Source organism: Mastigoproctus giganteus, chromosome 8 (genome assembly GCF_048544385.1).
Source record: "Mastigoproctus giganteus isolate SK-2022 chromosome 8, ASM4854438v1, whole genome shotgun sequence".
Taxonomy (NCBI): domain Eukaryota; kingdom Metazoa; phylum Arthropoda; class Arachnida; order Uropygi; family Thelyphonidae; genus Mastigoproctus; species Mastigoproctus giganteus.
Genome location: NC_143582.1, coordinates 222,957,149 through 222,983,624, shown reverse-complemented (window position 1 = coordinate 222,983,624; position 26,476 = coordinate 222,957,149). Strand labels below are relative to the sequence as shown.

Sequence of the window (26,476 nt, the reverse complement as noted above, 5' to 3'; positions counted from 1 at the left end):
CAATTATGAGAAGAGGAAAATGTACAGGTTGTTTAGTTTCCTTTTTTATATATATTTATTTTTATTTAGGGTTTTTTTTTTTTTTTTGGCTGGTGCAGAAAAAAGCTTGTGGCTTCCTTGCACTTTGTAGCTAATACTAACAAATGTGTTGGCACCTATTTCATCATACCAATGGCCCCATACGTGCTGAACTTCTGGTTTTCAAACTTCCAGTACCATTTCAGAATGCGCTCCCTTTATTCAAATGGTAGATAATTATTCTCCATATTGAATGGGTCACCAGTTAATCTACAACATAACAAAAACTTATTAAAAACCTAACTATTTATTTTAGCTTTTTATTCAAATTAGTCTTTTCTGTCTACAAAATATGGCTACTTAAAATATTTATATACATAATTTAACTGATTCTGTATAATAACAGCAAACAATTCTTTTTAAGTACTATGAATGAATGATGAAAGGAAAACATATGTACTTAGTTGTTATCAGGTCCTCTAAAAAATAAGGGAATTTGGTTTGTACACCTTATCAGTCCCTGAGAATCCCAATAATGCAAAATTCATCCTATCCTTTTATCCACTGCCAAACAGGTTGGTTATCTAAGAGATTCCAAAGTGCAACTTACGTAAATACAACACATATATTTTAGAATGAAATTTACACTTGATATGAAAGTGAAGTTTTTACTTTCGCTGGTACTACAGAGTTCAGATTTCTTATCTTACTAGAAAATTAATTCTGGGAAAGTTAGATAAAGTATGCAAAATACCAAGAATGCATAAACGTAAGAATATTAAAGAAACAAGTATACTACAGTATTTATCAGTCAAAACAAGTTACAATCTATTATTATCTATATGAAAGGACAAAAGAAAAAAAAATGAATAAACCTAAGCCTTCTTATCTCAGAAATTATCACATTAACTGCTCTTTGTTTTTCTGTCTATGAACAAATAAGCTACCTAATTTAAAATATAAAGTCTGCAATATTTGGAGTTTGGCATATTTAATTCCAATGAATTAGGATTGGATGTCTTTTGTAGAATTAATAAATTTCCTCTAGCATAAATTTCTTCTGGCTTCTGAAAAGAGTCCACGTGAATGGTAACACCGTATTGCATACATTCTGACAGATTATTCTTTCATCATACAAATTTTTTTTTTTTTTTTTTTTTGATTTGGTAGTTGTTGGCGCATCGGCTTCTGTGGCCATATTGCACCTCCCAAGGTTTTTGCAGTACTTTGATCCAAGCCCGAGGCGGGAATCGAACCCACAACCTTTGGGTTGCCGGGCAGGTACTTTACCCACTCGGTTCATCATACAATTCGCCACTTTGCACAATGTTCTAATTCAAATAACTATAAAATGTTCTTTAATTTACACTAACTTTAGTAAAGTGCAAAGCAGTGTGGGAAATCTTTCTTAATTTGCAGGCTGGATGAAAATTTTATAAATTTGTGTAAATTGGAAGGAAAATTTATAAAATACTGAAGAAATTTATAAAAAAAAAAAAAATTATAAATTGCTGCAGGCCAAGCAGCAGAGGCTAATTACACCAGATAATATAATACACATTATATAATATACAATCACCAATAATAAAATAACAAAACCACCAATAACTGTAACAAGAAATAAACAGGCCAAAAATATGGCTATTGTGAAACAATTATAATAAATTTTAAGAATATTACAAGGCAACAGCCATCAAAGTCATATAAAAACCTAATAAACTTTAGAAACCACTGAGCACAGTGACTAAAGATCCAAGACAGTGAAATATCACGTTACAAATGGCAACACTATATATTAGAAGGTGCAGGAATCCAAATTAATAAAACCCAACATGACAAAAGAAAGCATAAATACCCCTAGATAAAGTAATTTAGAAAATTAAGATGAGCATTAAAAGCCTAAATAGGCAATAAAAATGCTCAAATAAATAAATTTATCCAGCTATATTGCTGTAGCTGGATAAATATAAGCCAATGTCTAAACAGCAAAATATCAAAAAGGTAATCTGACAGAGTTTATATATATATATATATATATATACACACGCACACTCTGTTTTATATATATATATTAGTAAATTAATAAGAGGAGTTGACCTCAATATAGTACGTGGAACACTTCCGTTGATGATGGTATATCAACTCCTCTTATTAATTTACTAATATTATTATCAACGTAGAACATATTGAGTATTACAGCTCTGATTCATACTATCTAATATATATATATATATACACACAATCTGTTTTATATATATATATATATATATATACACTCGGACACAGCATGGTTTTTTTAAGGGGAAGTCTTGTCCGACCAATTTGATTGGATACTATGATGCAGTGACAAAAGAACTGGATGCAGGGAATAATTTTGATATTATATACTTGGATCTTAGAAAGGCTTTTGATACTGTTGCATATGGAAGACTGCTGCACAAATTGGAGCAGTTGGAGCAGTGTGGCATTGGAGGCAAATTGCTGCTATGGATAAAGGGATGGTTGAGTGGGAGAAGACAGAGTGGTAATCAATGGACACTGCTCTTCATGGACTAATGTTATAAGTGGAGTCCCTCAGGGTTCAGTGTTGGGTCCATTATTGTTTTCTATATTTATAAATGATATTGATGATGGTATATCAGGCTTAATGTCCAAGTTTGCAGATGATACAAAGGTTGGCAGGGTTGTTAATGACACTAACAACAGTATGCTTCTGCAACAGGATCTAGAAAGGTTGAGCAGATGGGCTGAGAGGTGGCAAATGAAGTTTAACATTGACAAATGTAAAGTACTACATATGGGAAACAGCAACCCCAGAGCAACGTATCAACTCTGTGGTACTACACTGACAGTGGTAGAGAATGAAAATGACCTTGGGGTAATTGTGCAGGCAGATATGAAGTTTTCTGAGCAGTGCGGATGGTCTGCAAGAGTAGCTCATGGTGTCTTGACAATGATATACAGGAACTTTTCTAGCAGGGATAAGGAGGTGATTATCCCCTTGTATAAGCCAATGGTCAGGCCATTGGGTACTGTATACAGGTCTGGAGGCCTCATTTTAAGAAGGATGTAGACCTGTTAGAATGAGTACAGAGAAGGGCAACAAGATTAGTGAATGGAACAAAGTGTTGCTCTTACGAAGAAAGGCTTAAGTTTTGCAGATTACAGTGTCTGCAGACTAGGCACCTGTGAGGTGATCTGATTGAGGTGTATAAAGCCTTGAATGGTTTGAGCATGCTCAATGCTGATAGGATTCTTCCTCTTGCTCAGAATAATAGCCTGAGAGGACATAAATTCAAATTGAGGAAAGACAGTTGTAGGATAGATGTGTGGAAGTTTGCATTTAGCCAGCATATGGTTGACTGCTGGAACAAACTTGTATCTGCCGTTGTAGAAATTGATAGCTTAAATAGATTCAAGGCAGAACTATACAAACATTTGGAGCGAGTGGATGGGTGAAATGAGAAGGGGTTTTTTTTGGTTGATGCTATATAAGCTTGCTTTCTTGCATCATGTGCCTTTACTAATGCTAAAAAAAAAAAAAAAAAGGTGGTGAACTCTGTAATAAATAATAATATAATTATACTACAACTACCATGTAACTGATGAGGTTAAAAATCATTACAAATATATTGCAAATAATATATGCTTTAACCATACAATTCACATTACTGCACTTTGTGTTAGATTGTGATAAAGGAAATAAGTTCATCCTTAACTTTTGATAAAATGACTATTTTTTGTTAAATGGATATTTTTTATTATTTAAAAAAAATGGTTTAAATGAATTATGAAATCAATTTATATGCTTAATTTTAAGCAATAGTAAATGTGAATATCACAGTATTAATTCAGGAACATTTTCTGTTCTAAGATTGCACTCATAACTAATAATGACTAATTTTACAGCTGAAAGCTTGAAGTACTGTTGATTATCTATTAAGATTCTTAGCAAAGTTTATTATCTTTATCTTATTTATTATCTTATTATAACAAGCTTTACTTATAGCTAATTTATAACTGTTACATTTTTAGTGTTCAAAAATTAATTATAAGTGCCATCAGAAACCAACTAAATAAATAGAGTAACACTTACAATTTTCATGATATTCAATAAAGTCCATGGTAATCCTTTCACAGTACTGCGGACGAGCAAATATGCTTCAACTGGGGCAAGCATCCAAAACACAGCACAAGGAACCCACTGAAGAACACTGTTTTGAAAGCATGATGTAAAATCTGGTGTATCAGTGTTCCAGGTTATATTCACATTCTGTTAAATGAAAAACAAATTCAACATGAATTATTTTTTTTTTTTTGCTTCCCAAACTACAATAAAATATTTCAATTAGCACTTTTGCTCTTAACGTGTGAAACACTTCTTTCAATGATGTGTTCCTTGAAGGACATAAATTAACTTAAGCAATTAAGTCCTGCAAGGAACATAATTTAATATCTTTTTTAAGTGTAAAGTAAGTACCAGATAACCTTTATATATGTCTACTTCAGTATCCAAAAACAGGCTTATGTGCTTCCTCATCTCAATGATTAATCCTGGGATGAGCAAGGATAAAAGCCTAAATAAATTTAAAATATAATTATATAAATAAATCTGCAGCCACTGTCAATCCACTGCAGGATGGAGGCCTCCTCAATAAGTCATATTGAGGGAATGGACCATAATCTCCATGCTGGTCCAGTACGGGTTGGCAGATTGACCATATTCAGTAGTCAAGGGCCTGAACCCTGGTCTACTTAATGAGCGTGAATGCCACTGCATTCCCACTTCTGACCACTTGGCTACAGAGGCCATATAATTATATATGGCAATATACACTAATAAGTAAAAACACAAAATGTAAAAATTAAAATTAGATTTTCAATCACTTGTTTTTCAAAACAAGTTATATCTTATGAGCTACTATTTAAATATTTAGCAAAGAGCCTAACTGAAATACCTAAATATTCAGTAAAATATCACAATACTTAGAATTATGCCTTAGGACTAAAGGATAAATAAGAAACAAACATGAGGAAAATCTATATAATTATTACCTAGCTTTTAAATAAACAAAATACAATGCAAAGAATGAAAATCCAGAAGGCAGAAACCTCCCTTGAGAAGCCTCATTGTGTTTTAGGCCTCTCAAGGATGAAGCCTAAAACACAGCAAATTATATAATTTCTGTAATATAATAATCAAATGAATTAATCTTTTTCTTTTTTTTTTTTTTTTCATGAAAACCCCAAACACAAAAGGTATTAGAACCTGTAGGTATTAGTACCAAGCATGTGCTGAAGGTCGAGAAGATGAAATAAGATACTTGACATTAGACTTAAATTTCTGTAACTTTCAGGAAATACGTACGAATGAAGATTGTTCCAGAAAACAGATATTGAATAAATAAATTATGAAAAAGAAAAGTTCATTCTGTTAGTTTGAAGTTGGATAGTAAAAGAATGTTGACTGGTTGAGGGATGTGTTCAGATTGGTTTGGAAGAGCGAGCAGGAATATAGAAGCCAATTCAGAAGAGCAGTTCCCATTTAACTGTCTACAGAAAAGGCATGCAGCAAAAACAGAACATCTATGAGACAGAGAGTGTGCAGAGACTCTGTTAGAAGCAAGTCATTAATTAACCTAACTGCCCTCTTTTGAATGGAATCTAGAAGCCTGAGCGGGGGCATTGACCAAGATGTGGAAACAATATTCCATGTTAGGGCGGATTTGCAATTTGCACAGAGTGAACAGCTGTTCGGAATAAAAGTAACACTGGAAGCAAAAGAAAAAACCCAGTTTTTTAGATGAATAGGAAGCAATATTTGTAATGTGCTTGTGCCAAGAGAGATTAGAAGTCAGTGTAACCTCCAATAGAGATATATGATCTTGCCTAGAAATGTGTGTAAGCAAAATAAGCACCAAAATAATGAAAAACAGTTAAAAAAAAAAAAGCTGAAGAACCGCTTTTGTGAGATACAAGACAGGACTAAGTTTGAGAAGGATTGAAATCAACTAAGTTATCTTTGCGCCACTAGAGATCAAGCATTTAAGGAATTGGTAGTGGATGTTTGCTCAAGAAGTTGAATCTGTTAATGCAGGGCAAGATTTCTCAAACTGGAAGATGGAATGCAATGTGCTATCATCAGCAAAACTATGGATAGGATTTCTGGTCAATGGAAGAAGGTCGCTAAAATAAAAGAGGAAAGGAGTGGGAGAAAGAACTGAACCTTGGGGATTTTGGGAATGATGTGGGGCTGCTGGAGTGAGTGCAGAGAGGGACAACGGGATTTGTACAGGGAGCAGGGGGATGCTTTTGCCGAGTGGAGCTTCAGTTCACCAAGTTGCAGTGTCTGGAGACTGGGCATCTGATTGGGTGTTTGAGACTTTGAATGGGTTGGGCAAGCTCGGTGCTGATGGTATTCTTCCTGTTGTTTGGTCTGCGTGCGTGGGGGGACATGGGTTCAAATTGGGGAGGGGCAGCTGCGGAATATTTGTGTGTACTTTTGCCAGCGGCTGGTTGATTGCTGGAATAGGCTCCCATCTGTGTGGGCAGCTTGGATGGATTTGGGGAGGAGCTGGATGAACTGTTGGAGGGAGTGGGTGAAGTGGGAAGTGTTTTCCCCTCATAGGCTGATGCTGTGTAGGCTTGCTTCCTTGAATCGTTTGCCACTGCTAATGCTATTTGCAGGTCATATTGAAACACCCATGTTTTGTTATTTATAGTTTTCTGCAGAAGATCATAACAAGTTTCAGCTTGGTTTTTTTTTTTTTTTTATGTGTGTATTTTTTCTTGACTCAGAACAAAATTCATGCATCTATCTTCACAGAAACTTTCCTCATTTTCATTTGTTCCATTGAAACAGATCTTGTTTATTTAGCCCAGTGTAAAGTTAACCATCTGTCTTAAGAATCAAATCACTTACTCTTTGAATGTATTCATCAATTTTACAAGTTTTTGGATGTTTGCCTTGTGCATTATCATTCTTGCCTTCTTTGACCCTTTTAAACTGATCAGAAATCTTTGTTTTGGAATCAGGAGTCTTTATTCTGCAGACTATTATGTTGCTTACAGAACTGTTTTGTGACACGTGCTAGCCTAAGTCCATCATAATAATAAATACGATAACATTAAGCCAATATACAGTCCTGATGAGTTAACAACAACATAGCAAAATTATGTTAAATAAGTATTGACTGTATGCTGCCCTCTGAGTGTGTTTTATAACTTTAAATGTGTTCATTCATCTTAATGTTTCACTCAGTTTATGAAATTAATTATTTCTCAAAGTCAGGCCTGTAAAATCCAAAATAAGAAAACTTATTTACTCACTGATGAGAATCTAAATAATAGGTCCAATATGGCTGACTCAGAATGACAACTCTTAAGATTATAACCGCAAACTTGATTTAACATTTCAATTATCTTCGTAGTAGATTCTCAATTATAGAATTTCCCTAGCTTTACACAAAATTTAATAGTAATTCTCTGTTCTTAATATGATTTTCATTTTTATGACACAAATAAATAGCATAGGGCTTTGTTTTGGTAACTATAGGCAGACTAATGCAGTCCCTGCATGATTATTTCTAATACATAATGAAATGCATCAGAAAGATTCAGAAGGTAACAGATAAAGTTGCCATGTAGAAGCCACATATTAGATTAAGGCCCATTGTAGTTTTTGTTAGAATCGTCCTTCCCTAAATATATAAGGCTGCAGCAATAAATACTTATTGCTGCACCCATTATATGGTAATGGATTTTTATTTTTTGCAGCATACTGTTACATATTGTATGCAATAATAGCAGCAATGTATATAATAGGTTTTAGCATTTTTGCCTTGTTTGTGGGATTTTTTTTTTTTTTAATTATTTTGGATGTGGAATGTGATTCTTGTATTTATTGTATGTGGTTGGAATTATCCTCTATGTAAGAAACAGCTGTAAGTACATATGAAAATTGAATCTGCCTTAAATCCTTGTGTAATGGAAATAACACAATCGATAATCCAGCAGGGTGAACTGAACAGATACTTTTAGTAGAAAATCTCTTTTGGAGTAAGGAATATTTGTATTGTGCTGATATACCTGAGTACTATTGGATATGCAATGTTGATATTATAGAAGAGAGCCTAACAGTTCTGAGTGAAAAAATGGGTAAAGGCCCTAGGTACTCACAGTATTTTCCTGGTCATATTAAAAGTGTCCGTGGAGGAATGTGCCACACCCTTAGGTTTAATTATGAGGTAATCATTAGATTCAGGGAGTAATCCCTATTGGATTGGAGAACTGCTAACATCTCACCAACACGCAGGGGAGTGGGGAACAATCAAATGAGTAACCATAGTCCAGTAAGTTTAACCTCCATGGCAGGGAGGGAAGAGACTGGTGTTTTGATACATTCAGACATGAAGCTAATATGCATTGCAAGCAGGTGGCCAGAAAGGCACACTGTGTCTTTACTGTACCTTTGCATCTAGGAGAAAAGAGGATGTTAAAATTATGTTGTACAAGTCAATTACAAGAGGTGCATTTGGATTAGTGTGGAATTAAGGAAAGTTACTACTATGGATAAAGGGATGGTTGAGTGGGAGAAGGAAGAGTGATTATTAATGGACACTGCTCTTCATGGACTAATGTTTTTTGTGGAGTCCCAATTTGGGGACATTGACAAATAGATAGCAGTAATCCCAGATTAACCTACCAACTGTGTAGTACAGTAGAAAATGAAAAAGACCTGGGAGTAATTGTGCAGTCAGAAGTTCTCTGGGCAGTGCAGACAGGCTGCCAGGACAACTTACATGGGTTTTTTTAATGATATACAAGAACTTTGATAGCAGGGATAAGGAGATGATTATCACTTTGCACAAGGCCATGGTTAGGCCACATTTTGAGTTCTGTATGTATACAGGTCTGGAGGCTTCATTTTAGGAAGGATGCAGATCTGCTGGAATCGGTGCAGAGAAGGGCAAGAAGATTGCTGTGTAGCACAAAGGGGGGGGGGGTACTCTTATCAAGAAAGGCTTCACTTCTGCAAATTGCAGCATCTGGAGACTAGGCACTTGTAAGGCTATCCAACTGAGTGTGTAAGGCTTTGAATGGCTTAAGCAAACTCAATGGGGTTCTGATGGGATTCTTCCTATTGCTCAGACTGTATACAGGAGGGGGGCATACATTCAAATTGAGGAAGGATGGTTGTAGAATAGAAGTGCAGAAGTTTGGCTTCAGCCAATGGGTGGTTGCTTGCTGGCACAAGCTACCATCTGTTGTTGTTTTTGTGGAAGGATAGTTTGAATAAATTCAAGGAAGAATAAGACAAGCTATTGGAGGGAATGGGTATGTGAAATGGATTTTTTTTTTTTTTTTTTGACTGATGCTGCATAAGCTTGCTTTCTTGCATCATTTGCCACTATTAATACCAATACCAGCATTAGTGGAGAAGTTAGAAGACAGAGAGCCATCTAACCCACAGTGAACAGTCGGAGAGAAAACTGGCTACCCAATTACAAAAAAAAAAAAAAAAAAACAGTTGGCAAACCATAATATGGAAGCTTATTTAGAAGGCATTATGCCAAACACGATCTAAAAGCTTTCGAAATGTCAAGAACGCCTGCTTGTGTTTCACCAAACTTTTCCAATAAATCTGTCCGTAGATGGGTAACATAAGCCAGAATATCACCGGTGGATAGACACTGACAGAATCCATACTGGCAATCATTGATCACATAGAAGGTTTCTAGATAGTTTAAGATTTGGTAGTTAATTGATTTCTCCATTACCTTAGAAAGAGTAAAACTAAGTGCAATGGGATGATAATTGGATGGGAGAGATTTGTCACGCTTCTTAGGAACTGGCTGGACATGAGCAAATTTCCAAGCAGAAAGGAAAACACCTTTGGAATAAGAAAGAGAAAAAAGGCAACACAGAAGAGGAGTAAGTTCAGAAGCACAGGTTTTGAGAACAAGTAGAGAAATAGCATCAGAACCTGGAGTTTTTTTTAGCATCAAGATTGTTCAAAATCCACAGGCAGTACTGAATGGAGTGTACTGGGAATGGTAATATGTGGTTTACCAAGATCATCAATACATGAGTTGAAAAAAAAGTAGGATACTAGAAGGTTAGCTTTATCTTTGGCTGAAGTGGCAATAGAACCATCTGGGTTTGACAGAGGTGAGAACAGAGATGGGCAAAAGTTGCAGCCAATAGCTTTGGCAAGATACCAGAATGCTCAACTATCATTTGGACAAGAAGCAAGTTTTCTACTCTTAGCCTGTTCAAAATCTAGTTTGGACTGATTAATACAATTGTTGCGAGCTTTAATGTAGGCAGAAAATGAAGCTGGAGATTTGGATACAAGCCAATTGTGATATACAACATTCTTATCTTGAACAGACTTACCACATTTATTGAAAAACCATGGTTTAGATAAAGGACAAGATTTTAAGGTGGAGTGTGGAATAAAGGATATCATCCATAAAAGAATAATTTCACTGACACAATCTGAGAAAATGTTGAAATCAGAAGATTTGAAACAGCAATGCAACCAAGGAAAAATAGAAAAATCTCACAGATCATCCCATTTTGCATTCTTGTAATATCAAGCAACACGAGGTTGAAAATGGCCATGAGAAAAAGGCTCCATTTGAGAAGAGACCATCACCAAGTTGCGATCTGAAGTACCTAGAGAATCACATCGACTGTGTAGTCAGAAGGGTTGTTTGTGAGAAAAAGATCAAGCACATTGGGAGCATGGTTAGGACTGTCCAGTATTCTGGAAGGTTATTGAACAATCTGTGCAAGTTCATTAATAATTGCAAAAGCCTCAGCATCTTGAGTGGCTGGGTCTGCATGACCAGAAAATGGAAGCCAGCTGGAGTTGTGAACATTAAAATCACCAAGGAAAATTACCTCACTGTTAGGAAAGTTGGACTTGAGCAAGTCAAGTTTCAAAGAGAGTTCCAAGTGATAAATGGAGTCGGGGAGAATGATAGAGGCAACAGATATTATAAATGATATTGATGATGGTATATCAAGCTTAATGTCCAAGTTTGCAGACGATACAAAGGTTGGCAGGGTTGTTAAGGACACTACTGACGCTATGCTACTACAACAGGATCTGGGAAGGTTGAATAGATGGGCTGAGAGGTGGCAAATGAAGTTTAACATTGACAAATGTAAAGTACTACATACGGGAAACAACAACCTCAAAGCAACGTATCAACTCTGTGGTACTACACTGACAGTGGTAGAGAATGAAAAGGACCTGGGGGTTATTGTGCAGGCAGATATGAAATTCTCTGAGCAGTGCAGATGGGCTGCAAGAGTAGCTCATGGTGTCTTGTCAATGATATACAGGAATTTTTCTAGCAGGGATAAGGAAGTGATTATTCCCTTGTATAAGGCAATGGTCAGGCCACACCTTGAGTACTGTATACAGGTCTGGAGGCCTCATTTCAAGAAGGATGTAGAGCTGCTGGAACAAGTACAGAGAAGGGCAACAAGATTAGTGAATGGAACAAAGGGTTGCGCTTATGAAGAAAGGCTTAAGTTTTGCAAATTACAGTGTCTGGAGACTAGGCACTGGCGAGGTGATCTTATAGAGGTGTATAAAGCCTTGAATGGGTTGAGCATGCTTAATGCTGATGGGATTCTTCCTCTTGCTCAGAATAATCATCTGAGAGGGCATAAATTCAAATTGAGGAAAGACAGATGTAGGACAGATGCGCGGAAATTTGCCTTTAGCCAGCGGGTAGTTGGTTGGTGGAACAGACTTCCATCGCTTGTTGTGGAAGTTGATAGCCTAAATAAATTTAATGCTCAGCTGGACAGGTATTTCGAATGAACGGAGGGGTGAAATGGAAGTGTGTAGTTTTTTGGTTTTTTTTTTGGCTGATGCTGCATAAGCTTGCTTTCTTGCATCATATGCCTCTACTAATGCTAATGCTAAAGATGAATTTGACAGGATGTGGTAGAGAGATTTTAAGCTACAGAAGCCCGAAAGGAAGAGATTCCAAATTACTAAGTCTCTTATGGGGAATATCAGAACAGACATATGCACAATTATCACCTTTAAAGTGAAAGGAATCACAGAGAGGATAATCTGAACAACTGAGATGAGCAGTGGTTGATTCAACCAATAACTGGGATGCTGTCAGAAAAAGTACATGGGATTTGGCAGAATGCATGTGGAAATAGACATCATTGATATCAAAACTGAGACTATGTATATTTGTGAAATATATGTGGTCTTTTTTGTGAAATATATGTATATTTATATATACGTATATTTGTGCAATACTTAAATAGCAGAGACTTATTAATAAAGAACAGCATTTTTCAACCTTTCAGTTATGGATCACTTTAGAACCATTAAAAAATTTGTGGGACACAAAATTTATCTATAAGCTTTATTTTGTTCATGCATTTCAGTACAAAAACCTTTGCTTTCATACCCAAAACAAAATAATTAAAATGAATTGCATCATGAAAATTTGGGCTTTTTTTTTAGGAGCGATATAGCATGCATATTTTTTTTATTTTAAAATGTCAAAAATATTAAAAAATAGGTAACAATTTTTGGTGTAAGGTTTCATGAAAAACTCTATATTACTGTCTTTCAAAAGCACTCACAGGGCTCTGGTTGAAAAACACTGACACACAGTATCACTACTTATTCAAACAAATAAATATTTGTTTGAATATTTACTAACTTACTCTAGTTGGTTAGATTTAGCCACATCTACATTTAGCTTATAACCTACATTGCTCTAGTTTGACAGTTTACCATTATAAAATAAAAAGGTAGCTAAACAGAGTTTCTGTTCACGCTTTGCTAATTTATCATCATATTTATTAAACATATTTAATAATCATATTGTTATATAATGTTATGTGTTAAGAGTTACATTACTAATTAGTCACATTTTCAAATATGATTAAAATGAAATGGTTTTAAATTTTTCAAAACATTTCAAAAGGTGAGAATTGAAATATAGGCTACTATAAGCTTAAGTTATACATTTTGGGTTATGTATTTTTAAGTTATGAATAATGTACATTAATTGAAAAATAAGAACAGTCTACAGACACAGCACTGCACAAATTAAATTTTTTTGTGTTATAATAAAGAATTTTGATGGAATGTGATTGACCTCCCCCCCCTCCCATATGACCCTGTTTTTTTTTGCAATAATGCCAGTACCAATCTATGAGATTTATTTTATTTTTATTCACTTGGTCAGAAAGTTAGAGTATACTTGCTACTGCCTAATTAACCTAATTATGTTGATTTAAACAGGAAGTACTAGAAAGGCAAGAGCTGCTCCTGTATTCTAAACTGTCAGCCTAAACAGGAAACTGGCAAAAAACTTGACTGTAGATGACTTCCTAGTGATCTGCATTCCTACCAAAATTATTTTAAAATATTATTTTAATACAAGTTTATTTATTAGTTAAACAGTTAACAATAAAAATTCCCTCCACAAATACACCCATAAATGGATTAACCACTACAAAGAAGTACACTGATTCAAAACAAACTAATAATCAGAATATACATTTCAAAAGAGCCACTATAAAACAAAACCCAAACAAAAACTTGGCAAATAATTTTTTTTAAGAATTATAAAAAAAAAAAAAAAAAAAAAATATATATGTATATCTAAAATATACATCATTTGCTTAATTTACAAGACATTTGCAAATGCCATTTTTATTTTTCTATTATTGAACTTATCGAAACTTTTTTCCAGGTTTTTTTTTTTTTTCAGTTACCATAAGATTTTTAAAAAATACAGTGATTAGTTGCTCTCAGATAATTTGAGAAGTTATTTGTACAGTGTATATTAGTATGTTACACTGTACAAAATGTATTATCAATGTGTGATACCTATGTAGGCTACAGCAATCAAAATACTAAAGTTGTAAGAAATATTTCCTGAGAAAACTCCAAAATGTAAAATTGACAATACCATATTTGAATATTCACAGCAAAAAAAAAAATAATAATAATAATAAAATAAATAGGCGTTTCCTGTGAATTTTCATTTTGTTACAGAAATCATTAACGAACTTATGGGTATTGGGGAATTCCGATTTTGACATTAACTTTTATGGAAAGTTACACTTAATAACTTTAGTTGAATATTATCATAATAAGTTCATGTTATCAAGTGCAGTATATTGTGACAGGGTGAAACCAGGAATTTGAAATGGAGGATACAACATAAAATATTTATTACTTCAAATATTACTTTACTTTTATATGAAAAATATTAGAATTTATAAAACTAAATCTCAATTAATTTTCTTTTCGGTGATGCATCTGCCCAAAGTCCCCCCTAGGCCGTTGCCCTTCCTGGTAGGCATCAATTAGAGTTGCAATCGGTGCTTGCCATTGACATCCACAGACAAGGTAGTTGACCTCTCTAATTTTTAAAAATAAAAAATACCGAACTAATTAATTACATTCATCAGTGAATGCATAATTAATTACATAAAACGATAACTGTTGCGACTTTCATGAGAACTTTTTTTTTCCTTTTATTTGAAAATTTCTGGGAATATCCCTAGTAATTATAAACTTTGAAAATGTTGTTGCAAGTGTTAAACTTCATATTCAAACATTCAGAATTTGGATTCTACCACAGATTAATTTTCTGATCATTGCTATCGGTGCAAAAATACATGAAAGCTATATTAGTTTACTGTGTCATTTGATATTTCTCTCATCTAACATCACGTGGATGGGTTGAATCAATTCAGGGGGAAATTAGATAAATTCTTTGCGGGTACGGTTGAGTGAAGCGTTTTTTTTTTTTTTTTTTGGCTAATGCTATATAAGCTTGCTTTCTTGCATCATTTGCCATTACTAGTACTACAACTACTACTACGTCAACCCAGGGAAACAAGAAACTCTACATGCAGATTTTTGTTTCTACCTTTTTCTATATAGACATTAATCTCTTCAAATAAAGAAGATATACTCTCTCCCTTATCCTTTTCAACTGTGAAGGGCAGCACTGCGCTGTACTACATATACATATTTATCAATAAAAATCTTTCTTTTGCATTGCAATCCTCCCCTTTCCCTGCGCAAATGTTTGCTGACTCATTCCGATAAAGGATGAAGAGTCAAAAATGTTTCTCCTCAAGAGTACCGTATTACATTTCAAAAAAACAAGAGGTGAGAGCAGGGTCGGATTTACACAAAGCGAAACCTAAACAAGCTACAGCCTCAGATTACAAAGGGCCTCGCTCCATCTTAAAAAATCTTTTTTTTTTTTTTTAATATTGTCACAGGTAAGTGTTCTGGGCCTCATACATGTCATAGCTTAGGGTCAAAAGTTTAAATCCGGCCCTGGGCAAGCGGTAGGTTGAGGGGATGCATGTCGGCTCCATCGAGCCGACTTAAGAGTTATATTTCAAGGAAATTCATGAGAAAAATAAAATTCACTATGTTCTGATTTTACGCCATTTAATCATTACATTTTCTGTCAAAAAAAAAATTAAGAAAAAACAGACATACCCAGAGCTGTGATCCACAAAACTCCTCCATTTCCTACTTTTGTCAAAAAATTAAAAATTCAGTATCACAATATATGCCAAGATATATTCACTGTGCTTATCGATGTTCTTCGTTCATGATTTTTATCATGAGAGCGTTCAAAAAATTGATCACATAATCGTAAACCTCATCCTAATGAATCCTATATGCCCAGTTCGATGAGAAATCCTTCCTTTGTCAAACAAAACCACCTGCACCTCTTCGGATCACGTGTAGTTGAAAGCAAAAAAAGTGCCGCACAATCGAACCAATAATGAACCACCGTATCCACCCACCACGTGAACGCGATATGTACCTTTCTGAGCACCCCTTCGACCACGTCTGCCTGTGTACGGAGCGTTCTGCTTCAAGCTGAGGATCACCGGAAAACAGATGCACTGTAAACATTATAATCTGTCACAAGGAAAGAAACGTCAGCACGGTATACTATCATCGTGTTAATTTGACGCAGGAACAAGACAAGCCATGACAATTGTGAAAGACAGATTGCGTTAGGCCTAGTCGACCTTGTGTTGCTTTGGAAAAGAAAAAAAATATGTATTTTCATATGAAGGACAAATAAAAAAAAATGAGTCATCAGCATAGTCATGTGAATCGAATACAATGAAAATTAAACATGAACTAACCGGTTTTAGATTAGCTAAAATATTTTTTCTTTTCTGTATTGTATTTATTTATATAATGTTGTCACTGAAGGTTTTGTCACAAAGACTACAGCAGCCACAGTGCGCCTTTCAAATTAATATAATAATTTAAAATTTGGTTTTTAGTCGTGAGAGAACATCCTTATCTTCTTTAGAAAGGAGAAAAATTCATCTAGGTTTCTACATTTCACAAGATGTGCTTCATTGTTATAGCTTCTTGTAAACTCCTGTGAGATAATAGGAGCAGTCAAGTAAATTGTTTTACTGGGACAACATTATGGCAGTGAGTGGAGGGCCTTCGTTTCTGAAAACGTAAAGACGAGTTATATGAAAGTCTCCAATGCGTGCTCTTGCAAGACCCAACCTTTCCTTGTTTTCCTGGTGCTGGAGGCCCTGAAGAATAGCTGGGTTTTAATTTCTATAAGTTTATTGTTGCTATATTCTTTCCATATATTTTTCAATTGGGAGTAGTAGGTTTTTCGTATAATGGTTTTGTAGTCTTGCACAGGAATCTTCATATCAATTAGATTTTAATTTATTCGTTGTTTTGCTGTCTGATCTGCGTTTTCATTTCCGAGTGTTCCCACAATCAGCTGGGATCCAACAAAATACCACAGAGTTCCTATGTTGTTTGTCCTGTAGCTGGATCAGTTTAGATTTGATTTGTTTTAGCAGGGGATGATAATTGTGTGTTTCACTAACAAAATATCAGATTATGGGTGGAGAGTGTCAAAAATTTAGCATTTTCCATGGAAATTTTACCAATTAAATCCCAAATGTGCTTTAAAGTGCTGCATTGAAAAAGCATTATAAAATGAGTGGGAATTCATAGCTAAATATAAAATCAACTAATGTGAGAAGTAATAGATGAATGAATATCCGTTTAACCGACATATACTTTGTTCTTGCACAATAGCTTATTTGAGAGGCATTGGATGAATGTCTGTTTATCCAATATCATTGTACGTTAGCTTATGTGAAAGGTAGGGATAACCGCAGTAACCTAATATTGGTCAGAGGTTTCAAATAAAGTCAATTAATGTTGACCTGGTCATTTAACCCTCCGAGCAACGCAAAGTATCGCTGGGATACCACTAACAAAACGCAAATCATTACTCCCAGCCAATCAGACATCGTGTAGTCTCAGGTTTCGGCTCAAACCGTACCACAAAGTAGTACATATCTTATTATTCTGTGTACCATACAATCATCAAAAACTCACTGATTTTAAATTACGTGACATGTATTAAAACAACAGATTAAAAAGAAGGATAAAAAATTTAATGAGCAGCTGAAGTAAGAGATAAAATTTATGATAAATATATAATATGTAATTCGTGAAGAAACAAATTTTGTGAAAGCATATCGGTTGAAATAATAGATAAAATTATCAGGAATACACTAATTCCAAAACTTACGCATGGGTGCAAAACGGAGCATATCACGGGAACCGTACACATATTCGAATACAACTTTCCAAACAGATGATCTTTAATGAGCCTGCTACAGATTGGTAAACAGAAAAGGATAATCAATGTAAGACATGCACAAATCATAAAGTGCAAAGTATTTGGGATCTAACGAACCAGGGGTTTCCCCCATTTCCCCGTTGTATGCGTTGTTTGTGAAACAGTACTCTGTGGAGGCCAGAGATTTAAAAAGTATATGGGTATTGTTCTGTAGTGTAATGTCGTGGTGCGTTTTATCTTCTAGCCATTTAACAGTTGGGCCCCCCTAATGGAACCCATCGTTGCCCACACTTTGCCACGAAGAACACTTTGCCACGAGGAGGCAGGTCAGGTACCAAGTAGATTTGTATTTCGTACTCTGGCAGGCCCTGCCACCTAGTTTCTGAAGATTTCAGTGGCAAGGGCCTATCGGAAAAAAAATAATAAAAAATGGGCTAAGCTCTAGATTGATTGATATTTATTACTTAAACCGGTCCCAGCCAACCAATGGCAACCCCGCTGTCAGTTACACATAATTTAGCAGTACTCTTATATACTCCCTCTTCTGTTTGCCCAAGTACAGGGAGGGAAAAAACCTGCCATGACCAAAAAAAGATTGATATGAATAAATTGAAAATAATCACTACATAAAAAACAAATATACACATAATTAAATTTCAGACAAAGTCCAAACTTCATTGGAAAGAGCTGCATCTGTTCACAGTCTGTTGGAAAGCCAGGAGCTGCTGAGAGCAGAAATGCCAGCGCCAGGAGCTGCCGAGAGCAGAAATTCCAGCACAACGAGCTGCCGAGAGCAGAAATGCCAGCATAAGGAGCTGGAGTTGCAGTGGATATAGCAGACTGAAGCCTCCACGATTTCACAGAACTCTAGATAATTCGGCATACGCCATACCGCAATACAAATCCAAGGCTTCCAGATGCAGAAGAGTCTTCCGCCTAAGAAATATTGCGGTTGCAAAGGTTTGGAAAGCCAAGAAGTTCTTCTGTTTATCAACTAGAATTGTCTCGGCTTCCAGATGCAGAAGAGTCTTCCACCTAAGAAATATTGCTGTTGCAAAGGCTTGGAAAGCCAAGAAGTTCTTCTGTTTATCAACTAGAATTGTCTCGCAGCCTTCTGCCATAGGACTGAGATTACTAACCCGAGATACCAATTCAATTCGTAGATCGCTGTACTCCTTACAGTTGTACATAATATGTTCCCATGATTCTCTTTCGCCACAATGGAAACTAGATCTCTCTGTAATTCCTAAATCATGCAACTTAGCATTAGCATTAGCATTAGTAGAGGCATATGATGCAAGAAAGCAAGCTTATTCAGCATCAGCCAAAAAAAAAAAAAAAAAAAAACACACACCACTCCCATTTCACCCCTCCGTTCGTTCGAAATACCTGTCCAGTTGAGCTTTAAATTTGTTTAGGCTATCAACTTCAATAACAAGTGATGGAAGTCGGTTCCACCAACCAACCACCCGCTGGCCAAAGGCAAATTTCCGCACATCTATCCGACATCCGTCCTTCCTCAATTTGAATTTATGCCCTCTGTGGTGATTATTCTGAGCAAGATGAAGAATCCCATTGGCATTGAGCATGCTCAAACCATTCAAAGCCTTATACACCTCTATCAGATCACCTCGCCGGTGCCTAGTCTCCGGACTCTGTAATTTGCAAAACTTAAGCCTTTCTTCGTAAGAGCAACCCTTTGTTCCATTCACTAATCTTGTTGCCCTTCTCTGTACCCGTTCCAGCAGCTCTACATCCTTCTTGAAATGAGGCCTCCAGACCTGTATACAGTACTCAAGATGTGGCCTGACCATTGCCTTATACAACTTTGCATTAATTGAACCATGACTAGTTAGAGAGAGAGAGAGAGATAGAGAGATAATCTTTATTACCCTTCACGGCCATAAAGCCAGGGGCTTACAGTTTCCCAAACTTGGGAAAATTGAACAATTATTTACAAAAAGGTAATTTTACAAAGAAAACATATTATAATACAAAGGGGAGAACTCCTTACGAGAGTTAATAAGAACATAGCTTGTAAGTTTGGGGCAAACCATTTGAATTTTATCGAGGCTGCATTTCTTAAATCTGGGAAAAATTTTTGTGTAATCTTCCCTTTATCACAAACATTCCAACGCTCTTGCCAGAATAAGCTTTAGAGTTTGATTAGGCCGAAATGGTTTAATGAGAGTGAGGTTAGAATTTTGACGCTAGTAATTTGGCTGTCTTAATTTAGGGGGCGTATACGCTGTCGTTTTAGTTAGAGTGGGGGGGTGACAGACAGAAATATGGGGACAAGAGAGAAGGCGACCCCAGACAGATAAGCGGGGAATGCTCCACCAGAGGAAGAAGGGGTGGCAGGAAGGGGAGGAGACAGAAGTTCATTCCCTAACCTCCCGCCCAGGGGAAAGAATAAAGGTACCGAGCAAGTGAGTCGGTATGGATCGCCAGAATGGCGCTGGTAGCATAGCTGCAGATGTTATGGTCAAGTCCGGTTGCGGTTCCAGGGACAGTACCGTCCCATCCAAGAGTTGTCAAGTTGGTTTTTGGTCATACATGGGAACATTTTCCATCAATGTAGTCCATTCTTGTGGCATTGCTGGGTCGTCTAGGCCGTTGTACTATCCATACATTGTGCAGTGTAGCATTTGGAGTCAGAGTAGTCCAGTGTTGAGTCCCCTTTGGCCGATCAACAGCGGGCGTAAACCAGACGGTCGTTTTCGAGAGTTACGAATTTGCCGCTATGAGAGCATTTCTTCGCGCATATAGAGGACGATTTACTGATTAAAAATAAAGTCATGAACGGTTGTTGTTGTTGTTGTTGTAGAGCTTTAGGAGCATTAGCAACTAAGCCGAATGTATTACTGTCTGTATATTGCTTGTTCTGTGGCTAATTTTCTGGTTGCTGGACGAAAATGGAGAAAAAGCCGTTCTACCATTCCTTGCCAGAGACCGATGATTTAGCCACTTTGTGAAAAAGGCCCATAAAAATTTCTTGCTTTATTGACGGGATTCGAACTCGGGTCTTTTCCGCCCATTGTAGGAGGACGGTAATTATATTGAATTGTGTTACCGACAAGGGTGTCATCAATGTTATACTCTCACCGATCATTGCTGATCGGTGAGAGTATAACGCCCCTCTGCCTTGCCCGACTTAATTACAGGGCTAATAGTGATATTACAAGTAACTAAATGCTGCTGCGGGCATTAAGAAGTCTGAGTGATAACGATGCTCATTGGTCCTTGGGAGCACTTCTAAGCTTCTGAAAAGATTGTGGAAGTGGTTAGAGAACAGCAATTGCACTGCCGAAGAGTTTCTCAAGCCAGAAAGCACATGCTATTACGGATAATGACGTTCATCCAGTTGGTAACGTGGTTGAGCATTGTCCTGTAAGATGAAATTTTCTCCCATTCTACCTCCATAAAGTCTCACACAGGGGAATCCTTCTCCATAGACATCCCTTTCAAGCATTTTGGAAAATGCCATGACCTTGGTTCTTTATAGACGATGATGTTACCAACAGCAAATTCAAAATGGGGAAGCATTCAAAGAACATATCTTGGAAGCTACTAACCTTTACATACCAACTAAGAAATATTGTTCAAGGTTTAGGCCTAAATGGATGTCAGATGAACAATGAGACATATGGCAGAGAAGAAAAATGCACGGGATACATATAAATTAATGGGTGACATGGAAGCCTATGATAGATATAAGCTGGTCTGTAACCAAGTTATAAAGGAGATTAGGCAGGCAAAAGCAGATTAAGAGAAATCCTTGGCAAAGGATGCAAAGAAAAACATAAAAGAGTTCTTTACCTATGTAAACTCTAGAAGGAAAGGAATGAATCAGATTGGTCCACTGGATATTGATGGTTCAACCGTTGAGGATCCTGCTCAGGTGGCTAACAAACTAAACGAGTATTTTGCATCTACATTCACACATGAGAAGTTATTCAGGAAGGGGAATGCCAGAGGTGAAGTAAACTCTGAAGTAAAGAGGAAAGTGGAAGAAAAATTGTTGAGGATAAACATAAAAAAGGCACCCGGGGTGGATGGGGTCTATCCAGTTATATTAAAGGAGGCAGCAAAGGAAGTAAGCAAACCCTTAGCCATAATTATGAGAGCTTCTTTGGACTCAGGGGAGGTACCCATAGACTGGAGATGTGCAAATGTGACCCCAATTCACAAAGGAGGATCAAAGGCTGACACAAGTAATTATAGACCTGTGAGTTTAACTTCTGTTGCAGGAAAATTAATGGAGGCGCTGGTTAAAGAAGCAGTGCAGGATCATTGAGACAAGACTTCAGTTATAGCTCGAACACAGCATGGTTTTGTTAAGGGAAAGTCTTCCCTGACCAATTTGATTGGATACTATGATGCAGTCACAAAAGAACTAGATGCAGGGAATAACTTTGATAATACAGGGTGGCCACTGAAAGACTGAAGGGTTTGAAAAAGTCATAACTTGTTCATTTTTAATCTTTTTTTACAGTTTATAGAGCATCCCTTGGAGATTAAAATGACTACGTATGATGTCCAGCAACGAGTAAAACTCGTTGGGTTTTTCTATTCCAGTGAAAGATCAATTATTGAAACTCAGAGAAAATACCTGAGTTTCAATAATTGAAACTCAGGTATTTTCTCAGGTATTTTTCGGATGATTCGGAACCTAATCGCCCGGGTTGAACGAACTGGATCAGTCGGCGATCTTCCGGGCAGAGGTCCTAAGTGTACTGTGCGCACTGACGCAGCGGTGGAAGCTGTATGGCAGAGTGTCCTTGAGGACCCATCTGCCACTACCCGTCATCGCTCTGCTCAACTAGGCATCTCCAGAACATCGCTTCAGAAGATTCTGAAAGGGTGGTCAGTCTTTCAGTGGCCACATTTTAATCTGCAAGGGATGCTGTATAACCCGTAAAAAAAGAAAATAAAAAATATTAAAAATGAACAAGTTATGGCTTTTTCAAACCCTTCAGTCTTTCAGTGGCCATCCTATATATATTTGGAGCTTAGAAAGGCTTTTGATACTGTTGCACATGAAAGACTGCACAAATTTGAGCAGTGTGGCATTGGAGGCAAATTGCTGCTATGGATAAAGGGATGGTCGAGTGGGAGAAGACAGAGAGTGGTAATCAATGGACACTGCTCATCGTGGACTAATGTTATTATTGAAGTCCCTCAGGGTTCAGTGTTGGGTCCATTGTTGTTTTCTGTATTTATAAATGATATTCATGATGGTATATCAAGCTTAATGTCCAAGTTTGCAGACGATACAAAGTTCGCAGGGTTGTTAAGGACACTACTGACGCTATGCTGCTGCAACAGTATCTGGAAAGGTTGAGCAGATGGGCATTGAGAGGTGGCAAATGAAGTTTAATATCGACAAATGTAAAGTACTACATATGGGAAACAGTAACCCAAGAGCAACGTATCAACTCTGTGGTACTACACTGACAGTGGTAGAGAATGAAAGGGACCCGGGGGTAATTGTCCAGGCAAATATGAAGTTTTCTGAGCAGTGCAGACAGGCTTCAACAGTAGCTCATGGTGTCTTGTCAATGATATACAGGAATTTTTCTAGCAGGGATAAGGAGGTGATTATTCCCTTGTATAAGGCAATGGTCAGACCACACCTTGAGTACTGTGTACAGGTCTGGAGGCCTAATTTCAAGAAGGATGTAGAGCTGCTGGAAAGAGTACAGAGAAGGGCAAGAAAATTCGTGAAAGGAACAAAGGATTGCTCTTACGAAGAAAGGCTTAAGTTTTGCAAATTACAGTGTCTGGAGTCTAGGCACCGGCGAGGTGATCTGATTGAGGTGTATAAAGCCTTGAATGGTTTGAGTATGCTCAATGCCGATGGGATTCTTCCTCTTGCCCAGAATAATCACCTGAGGGGGCATAAATTCCAATTGATGAAAGACAGATGTAGGATAAATGTGCGGAAATTTGCCTTTAGCCAGCGGTTAGTTGGTTGGTGGAATAGACTTCCATCCCTTGTTGTGGAAGTTGATAGCCTATAAATTTAAGGCTCAGCTGGACAGGTATTTCGAACGAACGGAGGGGTGAAATGGGAGTTTTTTTTGTTTGTTTTTTTTTTGGCTTATGCTGCATAAGCTTGCTTTCTTGCATCATATGCCTCTACTAATGCTAATGCTAATGCTAGATGAGCGTACATCTCGAATTAGCCTGTATAGAAAATGCACATCACCATTGACCTTGAGTCTTATGTAACAAGCTTTCTACATAAATTCAGGTGCTATGATACTGAACGAGAGGGAACATGCACAGTCGATTGTCTTGTGTAGAAGCCTGCTCTTTTTGCATAGTTGTGCTTATAAACCGTATAGAAAAAAGGTCTGGATGCAAATGTCTCAAAATGGGAGGACTTTCTATGGGCTAATAAAAAAAATATTTTTTTTTTTTCTTCCACACCGTGGCCAAATTAGTTAGTCAGTCTCGGGCGGGGTTGCATGGTTTCATTTTACAAAAAACTTGGATTTGTCGTTCAGTAAACCAACCAAATGACACTCACAATTCCACATATCGTATACTGACGCTTCATCGCCTTAGCTGCCTTGGCTTAACACACAGAAATGCATAGAAGCTAATATCCTTCGTATGGTAAGTGGCCAATACAGTATTTCTTTCTTCGCCATAAGATCCAAATGCAGTCAAGATGGTGTCTCTGTGCCAATTGTCGAAATTGTGCAGCTGCATGTTTGAAACTAATAGAAAAACCATTCAGCACTGCAACTTTTTAGATGTGTTTTCCAATTTAATTAGTAGTGCTTATTAAAAACCGATGGTGTCAATCTGATCTCAAAGAATTAAAAACACAAACCAACATATTTCCACCACATTTCCAATTAGAATATTGCAAAAACATGAAGTGACCAGACGTTTGAAGAATACAAAAGTGTTTTGCTGCCCTTACACTTTATTTTCTACTGATACTCAGTGTTTGAATTCAATGTCTATACAATAACTGAAATTAAAATTACAATGATCACTGTACATAGTCATTTTGTAAGTCAAGAATGAGGCAACGATGCGCAACTTTACAATTGGGTTATACGATAAACTCCAATTTCGGCACCCTCGAGGATTGTGAGGTATATAACAAACTGCTTAACCTTAGTATAAATGTAAATACCGTATTTCATCGATTGTAAGATGCACCATTGCTTTCAGTACTACTAGCAAAGTTAAAATGAAACGCTAAAATAAATTGACAAAAAATATATCAACAGAATACAATTTACTGACATTTTACCATATATCATACTTCATTTACTTCTTCACATTCAGAGTCTGATTCTTCTGAATCACTTTTCGACACAGAGTCTGCATTTTCCCACACAGTGTGCCATCTAACTCGTTGGTGACTCAGCATTTCTTAAAAGAATGCTCCACTATTGTCTCCCAGGATTTCTTCCACGCAGTTGACACCAATTCTGCAAGTTTTGATGCTGGCACTTTCTTTGTCTTACCAGAAGGTGTCAACGGAAGGTTTTCAGTCACCAACCACGACCCATATTCCTTCTTCAAATAGTCCTTAAATGGTTTGTTGACTGAAACATCGAGAGGTTGCAGTTGGCTAGTCATGCCATCAGGAACAGCAACCAAGTGACTACACTTTTCGACTAGCTTATTCTTTAACTGTTCAGAAAAATGTCTACGTAAACGCATCAAGAACTAAAGTGGGCTACGTCTATTCTAGACGACTTTTAGACAGTCGTCTATCAGCTCAGCCGTCATTCGTCCATTTTTTTTGTCCATGCATCTTAGGGGAAGACCTCATTCTTTAGCATCGTTTTGTGGTTTAAAATTATATATGGCATCAACCATGGGCCATCGGCAGTTATGCGTAGCATCGCATTGATACTCTACTCTTCGTAATTCATACTAATTATCTTGATTTCTTTAGTACCCTTAGCATGAACAGTATAATTTCGAGACATATCGAAGAACACCGGGGTTTCATCAACATTTCCTATTTGACTAAAATTGTAGTTTTGTTTTTTCCCCAACTAAATTACGTGTCGCTGGAAGTTAAACAGCTTCTGTTGAAAGTCAGAAGGAAGTTTTTGACAAATCGATGTTCCATGACTTCATGATAGTCCTACGTGACCCACAAATGAGTCACACTAGCCTCTTGTTGCTTTGAAATTTTTTTCATCTATCCCGAGAGATTTAAACTATTATTTTTTAGGCCACCCGAATAATTAAATTCATCTGCCGTGCGGTGTGTCTTATGTCTATTAATTGCGTGTTCTCTGGTCGGTTTTTCTGTTTTGCTGGACGAAAAATCCCAGTTTCTGAAGGAGGAACCTTGCTATCTACGCCTGAGACCGACTAACTCAGCCACAGAGTGAAAAGAGCCCATTAAAGTTTCGCGTCATAGACGGGATTCGTACCCGGGCATTTTCCACCCAGTGTGGGGAGGACGGTGACGATACCACTGTGCTACCCGCGCAAGCATTCCGAGAGATTTGACAATCTCTTGCCTTCAGTTGCAATTGCTTGATGTGTAATATCGACCAATATTTGCTTCACTAATATCAAATTTACACCCCGCTGATTGTTTCCGTGCTTTTCTGAGTAAACAAGAAATTTTTGTTGCAATGCGGCATCATAGTGAAATCTTTGTGAAGACATTCTAAATGACTGTTAGGAGCCCAAATTTTAATTACACCCGTACTAGCACCAATGAACATAAATCAACTGAAGTGATAACAGGATGAAGAAAATCATACGCTTGCGCAGGTACTCCCGTA

The 26,476-nt window shown here is 36.8% G+C and overlaps 1 protein-coding gene across 1 annotated transcript in view; it reads right to left on the bottom strand.

Moving 5' to 3' along the window:
* The window catches only part of LOC150082363 (multidrug resistance-associated protein 1-like), a 266,340-nt gene extending 250,681 nt beyond the window's left edge, over positions 1–15,659 (bottom strand). Inside the window, exons 1-2 of the mRNA XM_090379234.1 lie at positions 15,545–15,659; positions 4,115–4,291 (exon numbers count right to left, since the gene is read on the bottom strand). Coding sequence (XP_090235360.1) covers positions 4,115–4,291; positions 15,545–15,574 — 207 coding nt within the window. The 5' untranslated portion in view covers positions 15,575–15,659. The remainder of the gene's footprint in view (positions 1–4,114; positions 4,292–15,544) is intronic.
* Between the last annotated feature and the right edge of the window lie 10,817 nt (positions 15,660–26,476).